A 19,759-nucleotide genomic window follows, 5' to 3' on the forward strand; every position below is an offset into this window, starting at 1 on the left:
CTAAGGATTTTTTGGTGTTTCTTCGCAGCAATGTAGCGCTACCCAGATTATTGCAGACAGGGCAGGTCTAAACTGTATTTTAGAGGGACGCGGTGGCTCAGTGGGTTAGGACGCTGAGCTTGTCGATCAGAAGGTCGGCAGTTTGGCGGGTCGAATCCCGAGTGCCGCGTAGCAGAGTGAGCGCCTGTTACTCGTCCCAGCTTCTGCCAACCTAGCAGTTCGAAAGCACGTCAAAATGCAAGTAGAAAAACAGGGACCACTCCGGTGGGAAGGTAACAGCGTTCCGTGCGCCTTTGGCGTCTAGTCATGCCGGCCACATGACCACGGAGACGTCCTCGGACAAGCGCTGGCTCTTCGGCTTTGAAACGGAGATGAGCACCGGCCCCTAGAGTCGGAAACGACTAGCACGCACATGCGCGGGAACCTTTACCTTTACCTAAACTGTATTTTGCCGACAAGGACAAGAAACCACGGATGGAAACTCATGGAGGAGAGAAGCAACCTGGAATTAAGGAGACACTGAGGACAATTAAGCAACGGAACAGCTTTGCCTTCAGAAGTTGCGGATGCTCCGTCACTGGAGGTTTTTAAGAAGAGGCTGGACAGCCACTCGGCTGAAATGGTATAGGTTTTCCTGCCTGAGCAGGGGGTTGGACTAGAAGACCTCCAAGGTCCCTTCCAGCTCTTTTTCTGATTGATTGATTGATTGATTGATTGATGTTCTGATTGACTGTGGTCAGTGGGAAAACCAAGGCAGCAAAAATTAAATTCAGGGGCTGCATAAAACTCAATGTTCCGGGATATGCTACCGCAACGCAACACACACACACAAACACACAAAAGGATAATTGTACACACCAGCTCAACAATTTTGCCATATTATTTTGTTCTGACTGGAGAGCGTTTCTATGTAATTACGTTAGTTTTTGAATTGCTGAAAAACATCATGGGCTTTTCTAGCAGTTGTTTCAAATGCAGGCAGGCTGTATTGTTCTTTAGTATCGCTACAGCCAATTGGCCTTTTAGGAAAGCTTGTTAAAATGACAGACTATATTGTTTTGTTAACATCTCCGGCTATTCCGATGTGCTGAAACTAATAGCGCTATTTGTAGGGGTTCAAAAAAAGCTGGCTCAGGGTTCATTCATAAATCTACCCGCTACAGGCTGTAATATTTCATCGCGTCCTGCAGAAGATTCATATTTTGCTGCACGCACAACGTTTTGTTCTTCGTCCTTCATATCGCAACCGCATCACCTTGCTTGACCCATGCCGTGCCGATACGGATTACAGCCATTGGAAAGATTCAGCCGGTTCGCACTGCTGCTTCAGCAGAACCGGTAACTAATTTTTTTTGTTGCCCAGGCCCAGAACGGACTTCCGGAAGCGGCATCCACGCAGAGAACCGGTCGTTCGCCTATTTGAATCCCACCACTGGTTACAGCCATGAATAAATCATGATTTAAACTAAACCCAGAATTCAAATCAAGCCAGTTATGTTGAACGTGGCGAGTTTTTCACGTCTTCTGGGAAGATTCGTACGCTTGACTAGGAAGCCGGCTGCACAACCTTGGCAAAATGATGGTCAACGCACCCGACTGATGTGCAAGATAAATGATCACCTTGAAGAAGCTCGAAGAAACCGCAAGAATTTAATCAGCAACATCATCACATGCTTGCACGTCCGAAAGGTTGCAAGGAGAGGGAGAAATATATTTATCTTTAGAATCGATCTTTGTCGGCGAGGGTCACTTAATTTCCATGAAGGAACAGGTTTATTCTGAAAATTGTTTGTTCACTTCCACAGGTGTGATTCCTCAAATACTTGAATTATTCATTTTATTTGTTCGTTAGGGTAACATCCGTCACCTTTTCTACCAGGAGTTCAAGAGGAAAGGGCGTAGCGGTCCCAATTCTACCAGCCCATCCAGACTTACGAAAACAATTGAGACTAAAATTTCTGCTAAGTGAGACATTTTGCCCCGTTTTACAACGTTCTTTGCCTCAGTTGTTAAGTGAATCACTGCAGTGGCTGAGTTAGCAATCCGGTTGTTAAATGAATCTGGCTTCCCTATGGTCTTTGCTTGTCCAAAGGTCGCTAAAGGGGATCACATGAGACTGCAACCGTCGTAAATACAGGTCAGTTGCCAACAGTCTGAATTTTGATCACGTGATCATGGGGATGCCGCAACGGTCGTAAGTGTGAAAAACAGCATAACTTTGAACTAAATGAACTGTTGTAAGTCAAGGACTACCTGTAAGTAGGTTGTACTGAAGATGGGTTTTAGATCCTAGTCCAATACCACAATCACCTCATCTACTGTCTCTCTGTCTGAGGGGCTGCCCCAAAGAACAGGCGGTCACGTTGTTCACCAAAGCACCAGAGGGAAGGATGAGAAACAATGGTTGGATCAAGAAGAGAAGCAACCTGGAACTAAGGAGAAATTCCTGACAGTGAAGATAATCAACCAGTGGAACAGAAGTTGCCTTCAGAAATCGTGGGCGCTCCATCACCGGAGATTTTTAAGAAGAGGCTAAGTGGAATTTTCCTCCAATGGGATTTTCCCATGTATTTTACCAGGAAACATAGATAGGGCAGCCTAGAAAAGTCAGTGCCCTCCTAACCATACCCAAGCACTCCGAGTTTGTTGGCAATGTCCATTTTGCTTTCCGAGTTCATGGTGTCCTAACCCTAACCCTAAGTGGAATTTTCCTCCAGTGTCAATTTTGCTCCCCAAACACTCCGAATTTGTTGGCAATGTCCATTTTGCTCTCTGAGTTAAGTTTAAGTTTATTGAATTTATATACCGCCCTTTTCCCGTAGGACTCAGGGCGGTTTACAAGGTATTTTAAAAAGTTTATGGTGACGTAACCCTAACCCTAGACAGTCACTTGTCTGAGATGGTAGGGTCTCCTGCTTGAGCAGGGGGCTGGACTAGAAGACCTCTAAGGTCCCTTCCAACTCTGTTCTATTCTATTCTACTCTACTCTACTCTACTCTACTCTACTCTACTCTACTCTATTCTATTCATCTGCTGAAGAGAAGCAGCTCCTGGTTAATCTTGGCTGACCTTCAAAAGCTAGCTTTGGTTACTATATAGGTAGTCCTCAACTTACTACAGTTTATTTAGTGACAGTTTAGAGTTACAACAGCACAAAAAAGTGACTTATGACCATTTTTGACACTTACGACCTTTGCAGCATCCCCAGGGTCACGTGAGCAAAATTCAACTGACTCCTATTTATGACGGTCGCAGGATCCCGGGGGCATGTGATCTCCTTCTGACAAGCGGTCAGTGAGGAAGCCAGATTCACTTAACAACCGGGTTACTAACTTAACCACTGAAGTGATTCACTTAACAACTCTGGCAAGAAAGGTCATAAAACGAGGCAAAATTCACTTAACAAATGCCTCACTTGGCCACAGAAACGTTGGGCTGTTGTGGCCGTAAGTCAAGGACCAACTGTACCCCCAAAGTCACTTGGAGACCTTTACCTTTCTGCAACTTCCACAGATTAATCTAAATAACAGGAAAGGTGTTTTCAAGTCCTTTTTTTACTCCATATTTAAAGAAACACACCATAAAGAAAAGCCCAAAGAAGCCGAATCTTCCAAGAAACATTTAATAAGTAACACCTGGCCTTCTTTTTCAACAGCCAACCCAGCCCTTCCAATCAGATTTTATTTTTATTTATTTTTATTTTATTTTTTGGAGGGGGGGTGGAACCTGCAAGCTGAAGAAACACAACCTTGCATTAAACTACAGATCCCATGAAGCTTTGCGCTTTTGGCTCCGCCGGCAGAGGCTGTCGGGAGCTGTAGTAGCTTCCGCCTCCCCTCCGTTGTAGTTAAGCCAATGGAACTCTTTAGCACAGCCATGTGCCCAGAGCGCATGCGTATAAAGTGCTTTCTCGGTCCTGTTCCTTTGTAGACTTTTGAAAAATGCAGAGGGGTGATATTTTTTTCCAGCTCTCTTTTCTCCATCCGGATCCCTTGTAGACTTTTAAAAATAATTACAGAGTAATTATATTTTTCCAGCATTTTTCCTCCATCCTGATCTTTTATAAACTTTCAAAACTAATTGCAGAGTAATTATATTTTCCCGGCTGTCTTTCCTCCATCCTGATCCTTTGCAGACTTTTAAATATATATACAGAGTAATTATATTTTCCCGGCTCTCTTTTCTCCATCCTGAAGCTTTATAGACTTTTAAATATATATACAGAGTAATTTATATTTTCCCGGCTCTGTTTTCTCCATCCTGATCCTTTGCAGACTTTTAAATATATATACAGAGTAATTATATTTTCCCAGCTCTCTTTTCTCCATCCTGATCCTTTGCAGACTTTTAAATATATATACAGAGTAATTATATTTTCCCGGCTCTCTTTTCTCCATCCTGATCCTTTGCAGACTTTTCAATATATATACAGAGTAATTATATTTTCCCGGCTCTCTTTTCTCCATCCTGATGCTTTATAGACTTTTCAATATATATACAGAGTAATTTATATTTTCCCGGCTCTGTTTTCTCCATCCTGATCCTTTGCAGACTTTTAAATATATATACAGAGTAATTATATTTTCCCAGCTCTCTTTTCTCCATCCTGATCCTTTGCAGACTTTTAAATATATATACAGAGTGATTTATATTTACCCAGCTCTCTTTTCTCCATCCTGATCCTTTGCAGACTTTTAAATATATATACAGAGTAATTATATTTTCCCGGCTCTCTTTTCTCCATCCTGATGCTTTATAGACTTTTCAATATATATACAGAGTAATTATATTTTCCCGGCTCTCTTTTCTCCATCCTGATCCTTTGCAGACTTTTCAATATATATATACAGAGTAATTTATATTTTCCCGGCTCTTTTCTCCATCCTGAAGCTTTATAGACTTTTAAATATATATACAGAGTAATTTATATTTTCCCGGCTCTCTTTTCTCCATCCTGAAGCTTTGCAGACTTTTAAATATATATACAGAGTAATTTATATTTTCCCGGCTCTCTTTTCTCCATCCTGATCCTTTGCAGACTTTTCAATATATATACAGAGTAATTTATATTTTCCCGGCTCTCTTTTCTCCATCCTGATGCTTTATAGACTTCTAAAAATTGCAGAGTGATATGTTTCCGGCCCTCTTTTTCTCCACCCTGATTTTTTTTTTTTTTGGTAGACTTTTGAAAAGTGCAAAGCGATCTTTTCCTAGCCCTCTTTCTCTCCCTCCCCACTCCTCCTCCTCCTCCTCCTCCTCCTCCTCAAAGTGTGTCCCGGGAAGAGAGACAAGCTATTTGCAAAGGCACCGCTGCAAGCAAACAACCCACGCCAGGTGCAAAGCTCCAGCAAGGGTGGTGCAATGAAGAAAGCCGGCAAGCCAAGCAGCAGGGAGAGCAACGGGTGGATTGCTTGCAAAGGCCACCCTCTTTTATCCGCCGGTGTGCGATGCCCCAAAGGCCACGCACGCTTGCATGCCGTGCAACGCTGCAGCATCGGTGCCCGGACGAGATTCCACCCGTTGCCTGTCAAATCTTCCAAAGTCACAGGGCGCGCGCGCGCGCATATATATATATATATATATATCTGTCCTTTTTTTTTCTTCTATTTCGCGGTCCTTTCTTCCTGGGTGGAGGACGGTGTCCGCCGGCGCGTGTTTCCTGGCCGCCACGCGTGGGGCGCACGGGCTGCGGACGGCTGGAAGCGTTGCTCTGCAACGGACGGTGTGTGTGTGTGTGTGTGTGTGTGTGTGTGCCTTGCATTGAATCACGATCACGCGAAGGGTTAATACGCTGCTCTGCAAGGGACGGGGTGTCTGTGTGTGTGTGTGTGTGTGTGTGTGTGCCTTGCATTGAATCACGATCACGCGAAGGGTTAATACGCTGCTCTGCAAGGGACGGGGTGTCTGTGTGTGTGTGTGTGTGTGTGTGTGTGTGTGTGTGCCTTGCATTGAATCACGATCACGCGAAGGGTTAATACGCTGCTCTGCAAGGGACGGGGTGTCTCTGTGTGTGTGTGTGTGTGTGCGTGTGTGTGCCTTGCATTGAATCACGATCACGCGAAGGGTTAATACGCTGCTCTGCAAGGGACGGGGTGGGTGTGGGTGTGTGTGCGTGGCTTGCATTGAATCACGATCACGCGAAGGGTTAATACGCTGCTCTGCAAGGGACGGGGTGTCTGTGTTTATGTGTGTGTGTGTGTGTGTGTGTGTGTGTGTGCCTTGCATTGAATCACGATCACGCGAAGGGTTAATACGCTGCTCTGCAAGGGACGGTGTGGGTGTGTGTGTGTGTGTGTGTGTGCGTGGCTTGCATTGAATCACGATCACGCGAAGGGTTAATACACTGCTCTGCAAGGGACAGGGTGTCTGTGTGTGTGTGTGTGTGTGTATGTGTGCCTTGCATTGAATCACGATCACGCGAAGGGTTAATACGCTGCTCTGCAAGGGACAGGGTGTCTGTGTGTGTGTGTGCGCGTGGCTTGCATTGAATCACGATCACGCGAAGGGTTAATACGCTGCTCTGCAAGGGACAGGGTGTCTGTGTGTGTGTGTGTGTGTGTGTGTGTCTGTGCGTGGCTTGCATTGAATCACGATCACGCGAAGGGTTAATACCCCTTTCGCGATGCCTTGGTAAGCCCACCCTCGGAACACACTGCATCCAGGTTTTGGGTGCCCCGATGTAAACAAAAGACGTTGCGACTCTGGAACGAGTGCAGAGAAGAGCAACGAAGAGGATCAGGAGGTTGAAACATACCAAGAATGGTTGCAGGAATTGGGGACGCTGAGCTTGTCAATCAGAAGGTCGTCAGTTTGGCGGGTCGAATCCCGAGTGCCGCGTAGCAGAGTGAGCGCCTGTTACTCGTCCCAGCTTCTGCCAACCTAGCAGTTCGAAAGCACGTAAAAATGCAAGTAGAAAAATAGGGACCACTCCGGTGGGAAGGTAACAGCGTTCCGTGCGCCTTTGGCGTCTAGTCATGCCGGCCATGTGACCACGGAGACGTCCTCAGACAAGCGCTGGCTCTTCGGCTTTGAAACGGAGATGAGCACCGGCCCCTAGAGTCAGAAACGACTAGCACGCATGTGCGGGGGAACCTTTACCTTTTTAGTCTATCAAAGAGAAGGACGTGGGGGGCGGCGGGGGGGGAAAGAAAACATCCTTGGCTAAAATAACATTAACAGAGGGATAGAATCCAGATCATGAGAACTGTTAATACCGCTTTACAATGCCTTAGTAAGGCCACACTTGGAATCCTGCATCCAGTTTTAGTCACCACGATGTGAAAAAAAGATGTTGAGACTAGAAAGAGTACAGAGAAGAGCAGCAAAGAGGATCAGGGGACTGCAGGCTAAAACATACAAGGAATGACTGCTGGAATTGGATATGTCTAATGAAGAGAAGGACTAGAGGACAGGATAGCAGTCTTCCAGTATCTCAGGGGCTGCCCCAAAGAAGAGGGAGTCAAGCTGTTCTCCAAAGCGCCTGAAAGCAGGACAAGAAGCAACAGATGGAAACTAATCAAGGAGAGAAGCAACCTAGAACTAAGGAGAAATTTCCTGAGAGTGAGAACAATTAACCAGTGGAACCACCTGCCTCCAGAAGCGGTGAATGCTCCAACAGTGGAAGTTTTTAAGAAGAGACTGGACAGCCATTTGTCTGAAATGGTCTAGGGTTTTCTGCCTGAGCAGGGGGTTGGACTAGATGACCTCCAAGGTCCCTTCCAACTCTATTATTATTATTATTATTATTATTATTATTATTATTATTATTATTATTATTATTTAACTTTTATTCATTAAACACGAAACTCAGTCAACTGAACACTCAAATTGACTGGCACTAATGCTTGACACGGGTTGCTGCCAGCATCCTAGGTATCAACCAGCTATCTTCTTAAAATGTAAGATGTTGTTGTTCTTGTTATTGCAGCTGGAAAGGATCTCGGAGGTCTTCTAGTCCAACCCCCTGCTTAAGCCTATACCATTTCAGACAAGTGACTGTCTAGTCTCATCTGAAAAATCTCCATTGATGGAGCACCCATGAGTGCAGAGAAGAGCAACAAAGACGATTAGAGGACTGGAGGCTAAAACATGCAAAGAACGGTTGCTGGAATTGGGTAGGTCTATGAGGGGTAGGCAACCTTGGCTCTTTTATGACTTGTGGACTTCAACTCCCAGAATTCCTGAGTCAGCATGGCTGCTTCAGGAATTCTGGGTATTTATTTATTTTATTTATTTTATTGGATTTATATACCGCCCTTTCCCAAAGGACTCAGGGCAGTTTACAGGATATTTAAAACCAAATCAATACAAAAGTTAAAAACAATTTAAAAAGATTAAATCAAATCCCTAAAAAATAAAAAACCCAATTTAAAATTCTCAGCCTGGGCCGGAGAGCTCAAAGAGCCAGGTCTTGAGGTCCCAGCGAAATGAACGAAGGTCGGGGGCAGTCCTAAGCTCCACGGGCAGCTGGTTCCAGAGGGCAGGCGTATTGAAGTCCGTAAGTCCTAAAAGAGCCAAGGTTGCCTAACCCCGGTCTAGTTTAATCAAAAGAAGAGATCCCCTTTTGGGGACCTTCTAACAAGCCAAGTGCAAGCAATGATTCACTTTACCAACCGTGTTACTAATTTAAGAACTGCAGGGATTTGCTTAACCGAGGTGGCAAAAAACGTCGTAAAACGGGGCAAATTTCACTTAACGAGTGTCTCAGCAAAGGAAATCTGGGGCTCAGCTGAGGACTTGCTATACTCGTGTAAAACTCACCTGTTTGTTTGTTTTTTCCTGGTCTGTCAGCTTCCTGCAAGTGAAACACGTCCATTCTTCTTCTAGGGCGCAATCGCCATCGTACAAAGAGAAGGAACAGGAGTGAAAATCGGAAGCGACGCAAACCAAGAGCGTCACAAGAAGGGAGAAAATCGGCTAAATCTGATTTGCGGTGACGTCATTCAGGATACGGCTGCGTATCTTTCTGACGCTGCAAGTCAGCCTTGTGTCTGTCCTGCCTTACGACTCTCTCTCTCTCTGGGAAGTGACCTATTACCCCCCCCCCCCACACACACACACCACCCCATCCCACCCCAGCCAAGACACACTGCAAATTTAGGGAAAGAAAAATTGGACCCACGGATGTATATTTCCAAAAGAAATGAAGCTTTTTTTTTTTTTTGCAGGATTTATCCAGAAGATCAACCTAGATAAAGAGGAAATAGGCACGGCCTTTTGAATGTCCTTTTTAAGAATACTTGCCTCTGTCTTTTTGGGAATTTGGACTAAAGCTGCCTGTGATTATGTATAGAAATGAATTTATCTGTAGAAGCAGTATGCTGATCAATAGGCTTCTGTGAACATTTCCTTTGCTTAGCCTGGACGGTGGTCTCGCAGTTAATCTGGAAAGATGCCTTCACTCATCCAAAGGGCATTATGTGTGTCCGTCAGGTGTAAGATGTCCCACAATGCTACCTTTCTTTCATATCTTTCTCTCCGGACAGAAATACCTTCTGTACATCGTGCTGTTCCCTCAAGGAAATATTGCTCCAGGACAAACAAGGTGATTGCAATTTCTTATTTGCTTGTACCCAACGATTGGAGAGTTCAGCTTTTAAGTAATCTTAATTTTTACAGCTTACCTCCAAAGCGGGTGGGATCCAAAAGGTACATTGGCCCTGTATCAAAGCAATTCCTCCTTATTTGGACATAATATATATGGCCCCCGACCTTCGCTCCTTCCGGCGCGATCTCAAAACTTTCTTTTTCGAACAAGCTGGCCTGGTCTGATGGGATGGGGTTGGGTTTTTATAAATAGTTTTAATTGTAATATGTATTAATTTTAAGGGCATAATGTTTAATGACTTTTTAATTTTTGTATAATATTTTTATTGTGTATTGCCCTGTTCACCGCCCTGAGTCCTTCGGGAGAAGGGCGGTATAGAAATCAAATTATTAATTATTAATTAATTAATAATAGCTTTGCTTTTTGTTCTTGAACAGGGTCTGGTATTTTGAGATCGATTATGTGGGGTCCTCGGTGCTCTGTGAGCTGGGTGGTTTTCTTGCAGGCGTTTCATGACCCAACTAGGGAACATCATCAGTGCTAGAAGGGGATGGAGGAGGAGGAGGAGGAGTTTGAGCAGGATGAGTTGGAGGAGGAGAAGGAAGAAGAGAATGACGACAACTGTGGGGTCCTTGGTGCTCTCTGAGCTGGGTGGTTTTCTTGCAGGCGTTTCATGACCCAACTAGGTAACATCATCAGTGCTAGAAGGGAGGAGGAGGAGGAGGAGGAGGAGAAGGAGGAAGAGAATGACGACAACTGTGGGGTCCTTGGTGCTCTCTGAGCTGGGTGGTTTCCTTGCAGGCGTTTCATGACCCAACTAGAGAACATTAGTGCTTGGTACTGCACTAGAAACCTTTCTCCCTTCTGGCACTGATGACGTTACCTAGTTGGGTCATACAGTGTTTGCAAAAAAACAACAAGCAAGCAAGCTCAGAGAGCACCAAGGACCCCATAGTTCCTCTCTGACCGACAAATATCCTCTTCTTTTGGACTGATTTCTAGGTAGACAGGCCCACCAGCCTCTTGACCAAACGTTGATTCATCCAATTTGTAATAATTAGGATGTATGTAGTGCTACCCAACAAGTATTTTGCAGAATACTTTGCATAAAATCCAGAACTGTATGTATGTTGTTTGGTGCCTGGATAAGGGACCGTCCTTTTTAAGTTAAAAACAAGAGTGCCTATGGAGATTCTTCCGTTCTCCAGGTCATGGTTGTCCCAAAGGGGCTTTTTCAGGAGGCAACTGGACTTTCTAGTTTTTCTTTGAAGACGTTTCGCTTCTCATCCCAGAAGCTTCTTCAGGTTCTGAATGGATGGTGAGGGAATGGAAGGATTTATACTCCTTGCAGACAGCCAGTCATTTGCATCCTCTTAGAGAGTCCTTGAGGCCACTTGGAGGTTTATCTGCGCCCTCAAGGTCAGCTGAGTGGTGCGCATGGGTGTGGAGCCTTCTTGGAACTGCTGAAAGGACCGTGTTGTAGATCAGGGCTTTTCAACCTTTTCACAGATTGTACTGCTTTTAGCACGTGACAATATTTGAGTACCACCAGTGCTTAGCAAGGTGTCAAAAACCTGATGACTAAAAAAAAAGGGGGGGAAGGATTTTGGGTTTTACTGATTAGGTTCATTTGTTATAGAAATGGCTAGTTTATAATATTATGGAAAAGTAAAAGGGACGCGGTGGCTCAATGGGTTAGGACGCTGAGCTGGTCGATCAGAAGGTCGGCAGTTTGGCGGGTCGAATCCCGAGTGCCGCATAGCAGAGTGAGCGCCTGTTACTCGTCCCAGCTTCTGCCAACCTAGCAGTTCGAAAGCACGTAAAAAATGCAAGTGGAAAAATAGGGACCGCTACGGTGGGAAGGTAACAGCGTTCCGTGAGCCTTTAGCGTCTAGTCATGCCGGCCACATGACCACGGAGACGTCCTCGGACAAGCGCTGGCTCTTCGGCTTTGAAACGGAGATGAGCACCGGCCCCTAGAGTCGGAAACGACTAGCACGCATGTGCAGGGGAACCTTTACCTTTACCTTAAAAAAGTTGAGGTTGAACGTTAATGCTTCCTTCTACTGCAAGAGAGGAAGTCTGTTCTTCTTCCCTTCTCCCCTTCCCTTCTCCCCCCTTTTTCCTCCCCACTGTGTCCTACTATTTGCTTTTGTATTTTTGTATTTTATTCTGTAATCTAATAAAATGTTACAAACCGTAGGGAAAAAAAGTACCAGTTTTAATTTATTCGGTGGCAGTTCCTTTGCTGAATCACCTTCCCTTTGCACTGACAAATGTACTATGAATTTATCCATATTTATTAATACGCACCAGTACCAGCTGGCTGGTTGGCTCTTCTTCCTCTCTCCCTCTCCTCTCCTTCCTCCTTACTTTCTGAGCTCTCCTTCCACAGTGTAGTAAGAATGCCCCCCCACTCCCTTCATTATACCCTTAAAGGCACAAGAATCAAGCACAAAGCGTCACAAAAGCCTCCCAGAATAAAGAAACACTATAAATGGGTTGTGCTATAAAACCATATAAATTGTTAGGGATGACATGGCGTAAGTCTTGGTTTTTTACAATATTCCTGGTGCCTGTGTTGCATAAATGCATTACAGTTAGGAGATTCTTACCTCTAAAGTAAGAGACACGCGAAAAAGATTTAATTCCGCAGAGCTGGAAATGTAAATTATCACGATCCGATCAGAATACGAACGTCTTTTGTGAAAATACTCTTGTCGTGAAGCAGTTTTTTTAAAAAAAATGAATGGCTTTTAATGGTTTGCGTTTTCCTTTTTGCATCTTCTTTAGGATACACTGGATATGTCACTGTTCCCTGCAGAAAATATTAGAAATTTTAGCATAGTTGCCCACGTGGATCATGGAAAGAGCACGTTAGCTGATCGGCTGCTGGAAATAACAGGTGGAGTAATTTTTATAAAATGCATGCCTCTGTATTTCCATATTGGCTATGCATTCTACTGCCACGTTTCTTGAATTTGCTGAAGATTCCATGCGAAAAAATCTTTCAGATATTTAAGGTCCCCATGTTTAAAATGCCGTGTTTCTCCATGGGAGTGACTCTTAAATTTTAGTTTATTGCAATGCTGTAGTGTATTTCAAGGGATGCGGTGGCTCAGTGGGTTAGGACGCTGAGCTTGTCAATCAGAAGGTCGGAAGTTTGGCGGGTCGAATCCCAAGTGCTGCGTAACAGAGTGAGCGCCTGTTACTCGTCCCAGCTTCTGCCAACCTAGCAGTTCGAAAGCACGTAAAAATGCAAGTAGAAAAATAGGGACCACTATGGTAGGAAGGTAACAGCGTTCCATGCTCCTTTGGCGTCTAGTCATGCCGGCCACATGACCACGGAGACGTCCTCGGACAAGCGCCGGCCCCTAGAGTCGGAAACGACTAGCACGCATGTGTGGGGGAACCTTTACCTTTACCTTTAGTGTTGGGTCTCCAAACTCAGATGGGAAATTCTGGAAGTTGAAGTCCACAAGTCTTAAAGTTGCTGAGTTTGAAGACCCCGGCCGTATTCATTTAGACTCAAATGAAATGTTGAGACTTCCGTTCTGTTTAGACATGGTAAAATTATGGCTGCTGCATTTTCAGTATGTTTTTTTCTGAAACTACAGTAGACTTGCATTGTAGGAAAAATGTTTACCATATATCAGAGGTCTTCAAACTCGGCCCTTTTATGACTCATGGACTTCAACTCCCAGAATTTCTCAGCCAGGCATGCTGGCTGAGGAATTCTGGGAGTTGAAGTCCATGAGTCATAAAAGGGCCAAGTTTGAAGACCCCCATATATAGTCAGAGCTAAGCCAAATATTTTGTAAACTACACCCCAAAAGATTGGCTTCTATGCAAGTGTATACCTTAATGACCTCACGTGATCTTCTTAATGAAGAAGATCATCTTGTCATATGATGTCTTAGTTAACAACCAGGGTTATTCACACAAAAATGAATTGTTAAGTCCGTTGTGTTGACATGATGTCTCGTTTAACAACAGGGTCGCTGGTCTCAATGAATACCTTGTCTCTTAATCCATTTTCTTTGATTTTGAAAGTCAACAGGGAAAATGTAACTTGGATCCCTACATTGAAGGCTAACAACAAGAGAGGGTGTCCATTTATTAATGGAAGAGACTTCCTCTTGCAGGGTTAGAGATGTAAAATTTCCGGAAATTTTGAAGCCACGAGGGGAAAAAACAACAACCCCGTTTTGTTTCGGTTTTTTAATCCCTATTTTTTTTTTCTGGAAAAAATAGAAATTTTGGAAAAGTTGCAAAAAAAAATCAGCGAGGAGTAGTTTTACAAATTGCTTGAAATGCAGTGTATACAAAACCATTGTGCTCGCAATAAAACAGGTACCCCCCCCTTTCCCCCCCGAAAAGCAAAAAAAAAAAAAAGGAAGAAACTGTCAACAAGCAAACGAAACTGGAGCCGTTTTCTCTGCGGTGCCCCCTAGTGGCACAAATGCATATTTCTCTTGTTGGAGAACTGCATTGAGAAGTACAGACTTACTTTAATTGTATTCCAGAACCTGCTTGTCTTCGGCTGAGAGAACTTGCAATAATTTAAGACTTTACAAAAAGCCTCAGAAATCTTTCATTAAGGCTACAGTCCTTTTTTGTTTTTTGTTTTTTTGTTTTACCAGAGGGGGGGAAAGGTTTTGGGGGGGCGGGGAAACGGGGGGGGAAAAAACTGTTTTTCCCCCCCAATTTTTCCAGTTTTTTCCTCCCCAGGCCTTCCCATCTCTCTTTTTTTTTAAAGTTTTATTGCCTTTCTAATTTTACATTTAAATATTTAAAAAGCAAGGTGGCGGCTGAGTTAATCGATAATTCAATAACATACAAGTATCTTTAGCACCAAGGGATGCGGTGGCTCAGTGGGTTAGGACGCTGAGCTTGTCGATCAGAAGGTCGGCAGTTTGGCGGGTCGAATCCCGAGTGCCGCGTAACAGAGTAGTGAGCGCCTGTTACTCGTCCCAGCTTCTGCCAACCTAGCAGTTCGAAAGCATGTAAAAATGCAAGTAGAAAAATAGGGACCACTCCGGTGGGAAGGTAACAGCGTTCCGCGCGCCTTTGGCGTCTAGTCATGCCGGCCACATGATCCCGGAGACGTCCTCGGACAAGCGCTGTCTCTTCGGCTTTGAAACGGAGATGAGCACCAGCCCCTAGAGTCGCAAACGACTAGCACGCATGTGCGGGGGAACCTTTACCTTTTATCTTTAGCACAAATCTCAAACTACTACATTAAGTATTTCCTCTCTTTTTTTCCCCTTAGCATTTACGGTCTCACGCTTAAACTAAGGCCTTCCCATCTCTATGCGGGGGCTTGGATGGGTGTGTGTGTGGTGTTTTGCCAATTGCCTTTCTTGTGTGCCAATCTTGCGTCCTCCCAAATCTGCCACAGTGTAGGGGTGGGGGCTCCCTTGGATGGCTGTGGTGAGAAGTTGCCCTTGGCAGAGTAACTTTGAGAAGCGATGGGAATCATGCTGGCTTTGTTGGGTGGACTCTGTGGTAGACCAAGGACCCTTCCTTGGGAAGAGAATGCAACTCTTTGTCACCTTCACCCTGACTGTCTTTGATCCTCTAGGAGCCATTGCCAAAACCGGCGATAATAAACAGGTGCTGGATAAACTGCAAGTGGAACGAGAAAGAGGAATCACGGTCAAGGCCCAGACGGCTTCCCTCATTTATAACCACCAAGGAACAAGCTACCTGTTAAATCTCATTGATACGCCTGTAAGTCCATTGTTGGTTGTGAACTAGGAGGAATCGACTGCAAAGCAGAACACAAAGTCGGTGGCTGCAGTCCAGTTGCCGGTTTAGGCGGGCCCCAGACACTCATCTCCTGCTATATCAACCCTAAGCAATCCTTCTGTTGAGGTTAGGTCACAGGTCTGCAACCCGCGGCTCCGGAGCCACATGCGGCTCTTTCAGCCGTCTCCTGCGGCTCCCAGTCCTCTGCCATGTGCAGTCCCCCCCCCAAAAAAGTGGGACTAAAAAAGTTCAACCAATCAATTCAAATATGCAGGGTAGGTGCATATCTCGCCTTGGCTCCACTCTTCAGTCAAACCCTGTTCTGCGCATGCGTGCATGTACGCGCATGTGCACACATTTTTTGCGGCTCCCAGTTTTTCCTTTTGTGAGGGAACCGGTTCCGAGTGGCTCTTTCACTGTTTCAGGTTGCTGACCCCTGGGTTAGGTGGATTCCCCATTGTTATCAAACAGGCGTGAAGAACTCATGAGACAAACAGGTGGAGATCTCAGCCAGGAAGACTATACAAGGAACATTCTAGACGGGCTATTCAAAATTTATTCACTGATTTATATTTCCTGCGGCAGGTGTCCATTTGGACTTTTGAGGGCTGTCTTTGGGAGACGGGCCCAGCCACAGCAGGCTGGTTTAACAGAAGGTTAGGAGACCATTTTAGTTGGACTTTGGGGGCCTTCCTGAAAATAAAAATAATGCTAGAAGCTGGAATTTTGCTGGGCCATAGGACAGCTTTCCGCTTAATGTTTTTGGTTTAAAGTAAAGTCTTTTTTTAAAAAAAAAAAGTCTCTTAGGTTAGAGAACCTGGTGGAAGTTAGGCTGGAAGATAGAGCAGCAGGTTATAGATGAAAAACCGTAATCGAATCATTGTTCTAATAAATTAAATGAGTGGGAAGGTCCCTTTTTTTTCCTGTTGTCCACAACCTCTGTGGCTGCTGTGGGGAGCTCCATAATCCCCTTCCCCACTAAGAGAGCTGCTTCATTCGATGAGGTTTAAGTGTCAAGAGACTTTGCACACCAAATCCAGCTGGTTAAAACAGCCAGGCATCTTCGTTAGGAGAGACAGAAGTCTGGGAGAAATTCCTTAACAATGGTGAGATCGCAAGTGGAAAGCCGTAAATCCCTGGGGCGTCATCAGAGGACCTCAAGGGGGTCAAAGTGGCAGGCAGGCCCAGACAATCGAAGCCCCGCCGTTTTTTATGTACACAACACCACCTGCAACCCACATAACGTCTGCCACTTCCTTTATGCCGATAAAGAGATTGATGTAGCGGCCATTTATTCCTGCCCTGTAAAGTTTGTTTATTCACCACCGCTTTGGATGTTCCTATGAGAAAAGAAGGGATATGCAGTAATGAACTGAAATTGGTTTGAAATTCTTCTGATAAATAAGCAGAGGGCCAGATAGCAATAGGACTTATATACCGCTTCACGGTGTTTTACAGCCCTCTCTCGGGTTTACAGAGTCAGCCTGTTGCCCCCCAACAATCTGGGTCCTCATTTTACCAACTTTGGAAGGATGGAAGGCTGAGTCACGTTTGAGCTGGTCACGATCGAACTGACGACAGAGTTAGCCTGCAGTGCTGCATTCTAACCACTGCACCACCATGGCAGAAGGGAGGGACGGAGGGTGAGAAGGAATAGCAATAGCATTTATATACCGCTTCGCAGGGTTTTACAGCTCACTCTAAGCAGTTTACAGAGTCAGCCTGTGGCCCCCAACCATCTGGGTCCTCATTTGACTGACCTCAGAAGGGCGGAAGGCCGAGTCAATCTAAGTGACGACTTCATGACAGTCTGTCGATGTTTTTCATCAGATGTTTCTTCCCTTCTGCTCAGGGTCACGTGGATTTTAACTACGAAGTGTCACGATCGCTGTCGGCTTGTCAGGGCGTCCTCTTAGTGGTAGATGCAAATCAGGTAGGTGTTTCGAAAGGAAGTTGAATTTTATTCCTGAAGGAACAAAAAGGGCTTTCCTGTTCCAAATGGGGCTGTGGAAAACTGGCTCACCAAACCAACAACTTGGTTAAATAACTTTTAAAAATGGGGGGGGAAAGGACCAAAAAGGGTTCTCTCGTAGGTGTGGCTGCCTTGTCAAAGAAACGGGAGTTGGTGATCCTAGTCAGAAACCTTAAATGAACTGAATGAAAGAATAATTTGGAACACGTGAAATGTCCGTCCATATGAATTTGCATGTTTAAGCTGCATTAAGGATTTTCAGAGATGGGGTGCCTGTGTCTAGTTCCTAAGAACTAGAGCCAGGGGTCTTCAAACTTGGTCCTTTTAGGACTTGTGGACTTCAACTCCCAGAATTCATCAGCCAGGCACACTGACTGAGGAATTCTGGGAGTCGAAGTCCACAAGTCATCAAAGGGCCAAGTTTGAAGACCCCCTGAACTAGATGGATGAAAGAATTAGGGATACAAATGGTTGAAGTGTTATTGAGCTACTAGGCTATTGAATCAAACACCATGTTATTTTATTGCCCTTGTTCTGGACTCTTTTATGAACCTGATTTAGGAACCCTCAAGATTGTCAGTAAAAGAGCAGCTATGATGTTTTATCTGGAATAAATCTTCTTTTCATGCCTTCTTCTGCTGTGGACTCATGACCAACAATGCTATTTTTGCCCAAAACAAGACATTGTATTCCCCCCCCCAAAAAAACTTAGATGTTTGCAAGATCCATAACAATGCAAGCTCTTTTGTAGATAGTTTGAACTTCACAATGTGTATATATTCATACAAAATAGCTGGATTCTGCCTACCTGTATAGATACATTTGCCCAAACCGTCTCAATATATTTTTCAGCCAAGATTTAAAAAAAAAAACAACTTGAGGTAAAACTTAACTTACAGTACCTATTTTACTATCCCCAACTCTCAACATTGTGAAAAAAAGTTTTTGTTTTTTTTTAAAAAGGAGGGAGAAAAATTTTCTTCTTGAGATGTCATCACTCATGTGGTCTTTGGCAACGGTTATTTTTAAAAGAGGGTTAAAATACAGCCGGTAAAGTCAGAGTCTGCGGCTGTTGTGTTGGGATTTAGAAAAATCTGTAGAGAATTTTCTTCTCCAGATTTCTAATTGCCAATTGGCTTTAGTATTGATTTTTAATTTAACTGTAAACAGAACTTTAAAAAAACAACAACATTAGCCATCTTGGGTCCTTATTGAACTACAAAGGTGGAGCTTAAATGAAAAATATAAAATAACACAATAGGAGAGAGGAGAGGTAGAGAATTGTTTTTGCATTAGGGGCACTTAATAGATGGACCACTTTACTTTAAAAAGGTATCCTTAAGATGGGATATAACTGCAGTTCTCCAAACAGCCTTATGGGATGGGAATTTGATCATTACAAGTGTTGTGTTTGTCCCTGCAATAGCAGAGCTTTGGTTTAGCTAAACCAAACTAGCAATAAAAACAAATGTTATTTGCTCTGTTTTTACCATTTCTTTACAGCTGATCTTTGTTTCATAAGTACGAGCAGAAAAACTTCACGTTCACCTCTGCTACCGCATCAGTAGATTTCTTTGCGGTCTCTGCTCTGCTTAAGCAGCTTTTTTTTTGCAGACGGCGTAAAACATTACTGTGGACTGTTTGAAATTCATATTTTTCTAGGGTATCCAGGCTCAAACTGTGGCCAACTTTTACCTCGCCTACGAAGCCCAGCTCTCAATCATTCCTGTTATAAATAAGGTAAGATTTCTGCGTTCTCCGGACCAGCGGTGAATTCGAGATATTTTGCAAACGGTACAGGCGGTCCTGCCAACTGGGCTCAAAATTTCGGTTGTTCAGTGAGTTTCAGCCCATTTTATGGCTTTGCTTGCCACCGTGAATCTGGATTCCCCATTGAACTTTGCTTGTCGGAAGGTCCTAAAAAGGGATCACATGACCCCCTGGGACACCGAAACTGTCGTAAGTACTAGTCAGTTGCCAGGCCTCTGAATTTTGATCATGTGACCCTGGGGATGCTGCAAAGGTCGCAAGTGTGAAAATCATTGTATGTTTGAACAGCCAGAGACCAGTAATAGATGGATAGTCCTATGCTAGGTGTCATGGCTGGCTTTTCAACTGCTGTTTCTTACTTTTAAAGCCGGGTATAATTTCCCAATGTGAGTCCTTGTTCTCTCTTAATATTTCTTTTTGTTTTTCAGATTTTGCTTACTTTAACTTTCCGCTTTCTTCCCATCTCTTAAATGTTGAGTCATGTTTGACGGTTTGGACTTAGAGCTGTTTATTATATATGTATATATATTAAATTGATATGCCACCCATCTCCCTAGTGTAGGGGTAGGCAACCTTGGCTCTTTTATGACTCATGGACTTCAACTCCCAGAATTCCCGAGCCAGCCATGCTGACGGGAAAGGGAGAGGTTTCCATGCTTAGCCATGCTGGCTCAGGAATTCTGGGAGTTGAAGTCTGCGAGTCATGAAGGGGCCAAGGT

At 44.3% G+C, this 19,759-nt stretch overlaps 1 protein-coding gene across 4 annotated transcripts in view; it reads left to right on the forward strand.

Annotated features, from left to right (window-relative positions):
* The window catches only part of GUF1 (GTP binding elongation factor GUF1), a 77,780-nt gene that overhangs the window by 40,442 nt on the left and 17,579 nt on the right, over window positions 1–19,759 (forward strand). Inside the window, exons 1-7 of one of the 4 annotated variants that reach the window (XM_083367656.1) lie at window positions 5,552–5,722; window positions 7,928–8,114; window positions 8,827–9,544; window positions 12,341–12,452; window positions 15,132–15,280; window positions 17,151–17,231; window positions 18,933–19,010. In XM_083367656.1, coding sequence (XP_083223782.1) covers window positions 9,392–9,544; window positions 12,341–12,452; window positions 15,132–15,280; window positions 17,151–17,231; window positions 18,933–19,010 — 573 coding nt within the window. In that variant the 5' untranslated portion in view covers window positions 5,552–5,722; window positions 7,928–8,114; window positions 8,827–9,391. Of the gene's footprint in view, window positions 1–5,318; window positions 5,335–5,551; window positions 5,723–7,927; window positions 8,115–8,826; window positions 9,545–10,946; window positions 10,967–12,340; window positions 12,453–15,131; window positions 15,281–17,150; window positions 17,232–18,932; window positions 19,011–19,759 lie in introns of those variants that run through there. The other 3 variants (XM_083367659.1, XM_083367658.1, XM_083367657.1) reach the window with 3 other exon arrangements.

Source organism: Vipera ursinii (assembly GCF_947247035.1).
Source record: "Vipera ursinii genome assembly, chromosome: 7".
NCBI classification, from domain to species: domain Eukaryota; kingdom Metazoa; phylum Chordata; class Lepidosauria; order Squamata; family Viperidae; genus Vipera; species Vipera ursinii.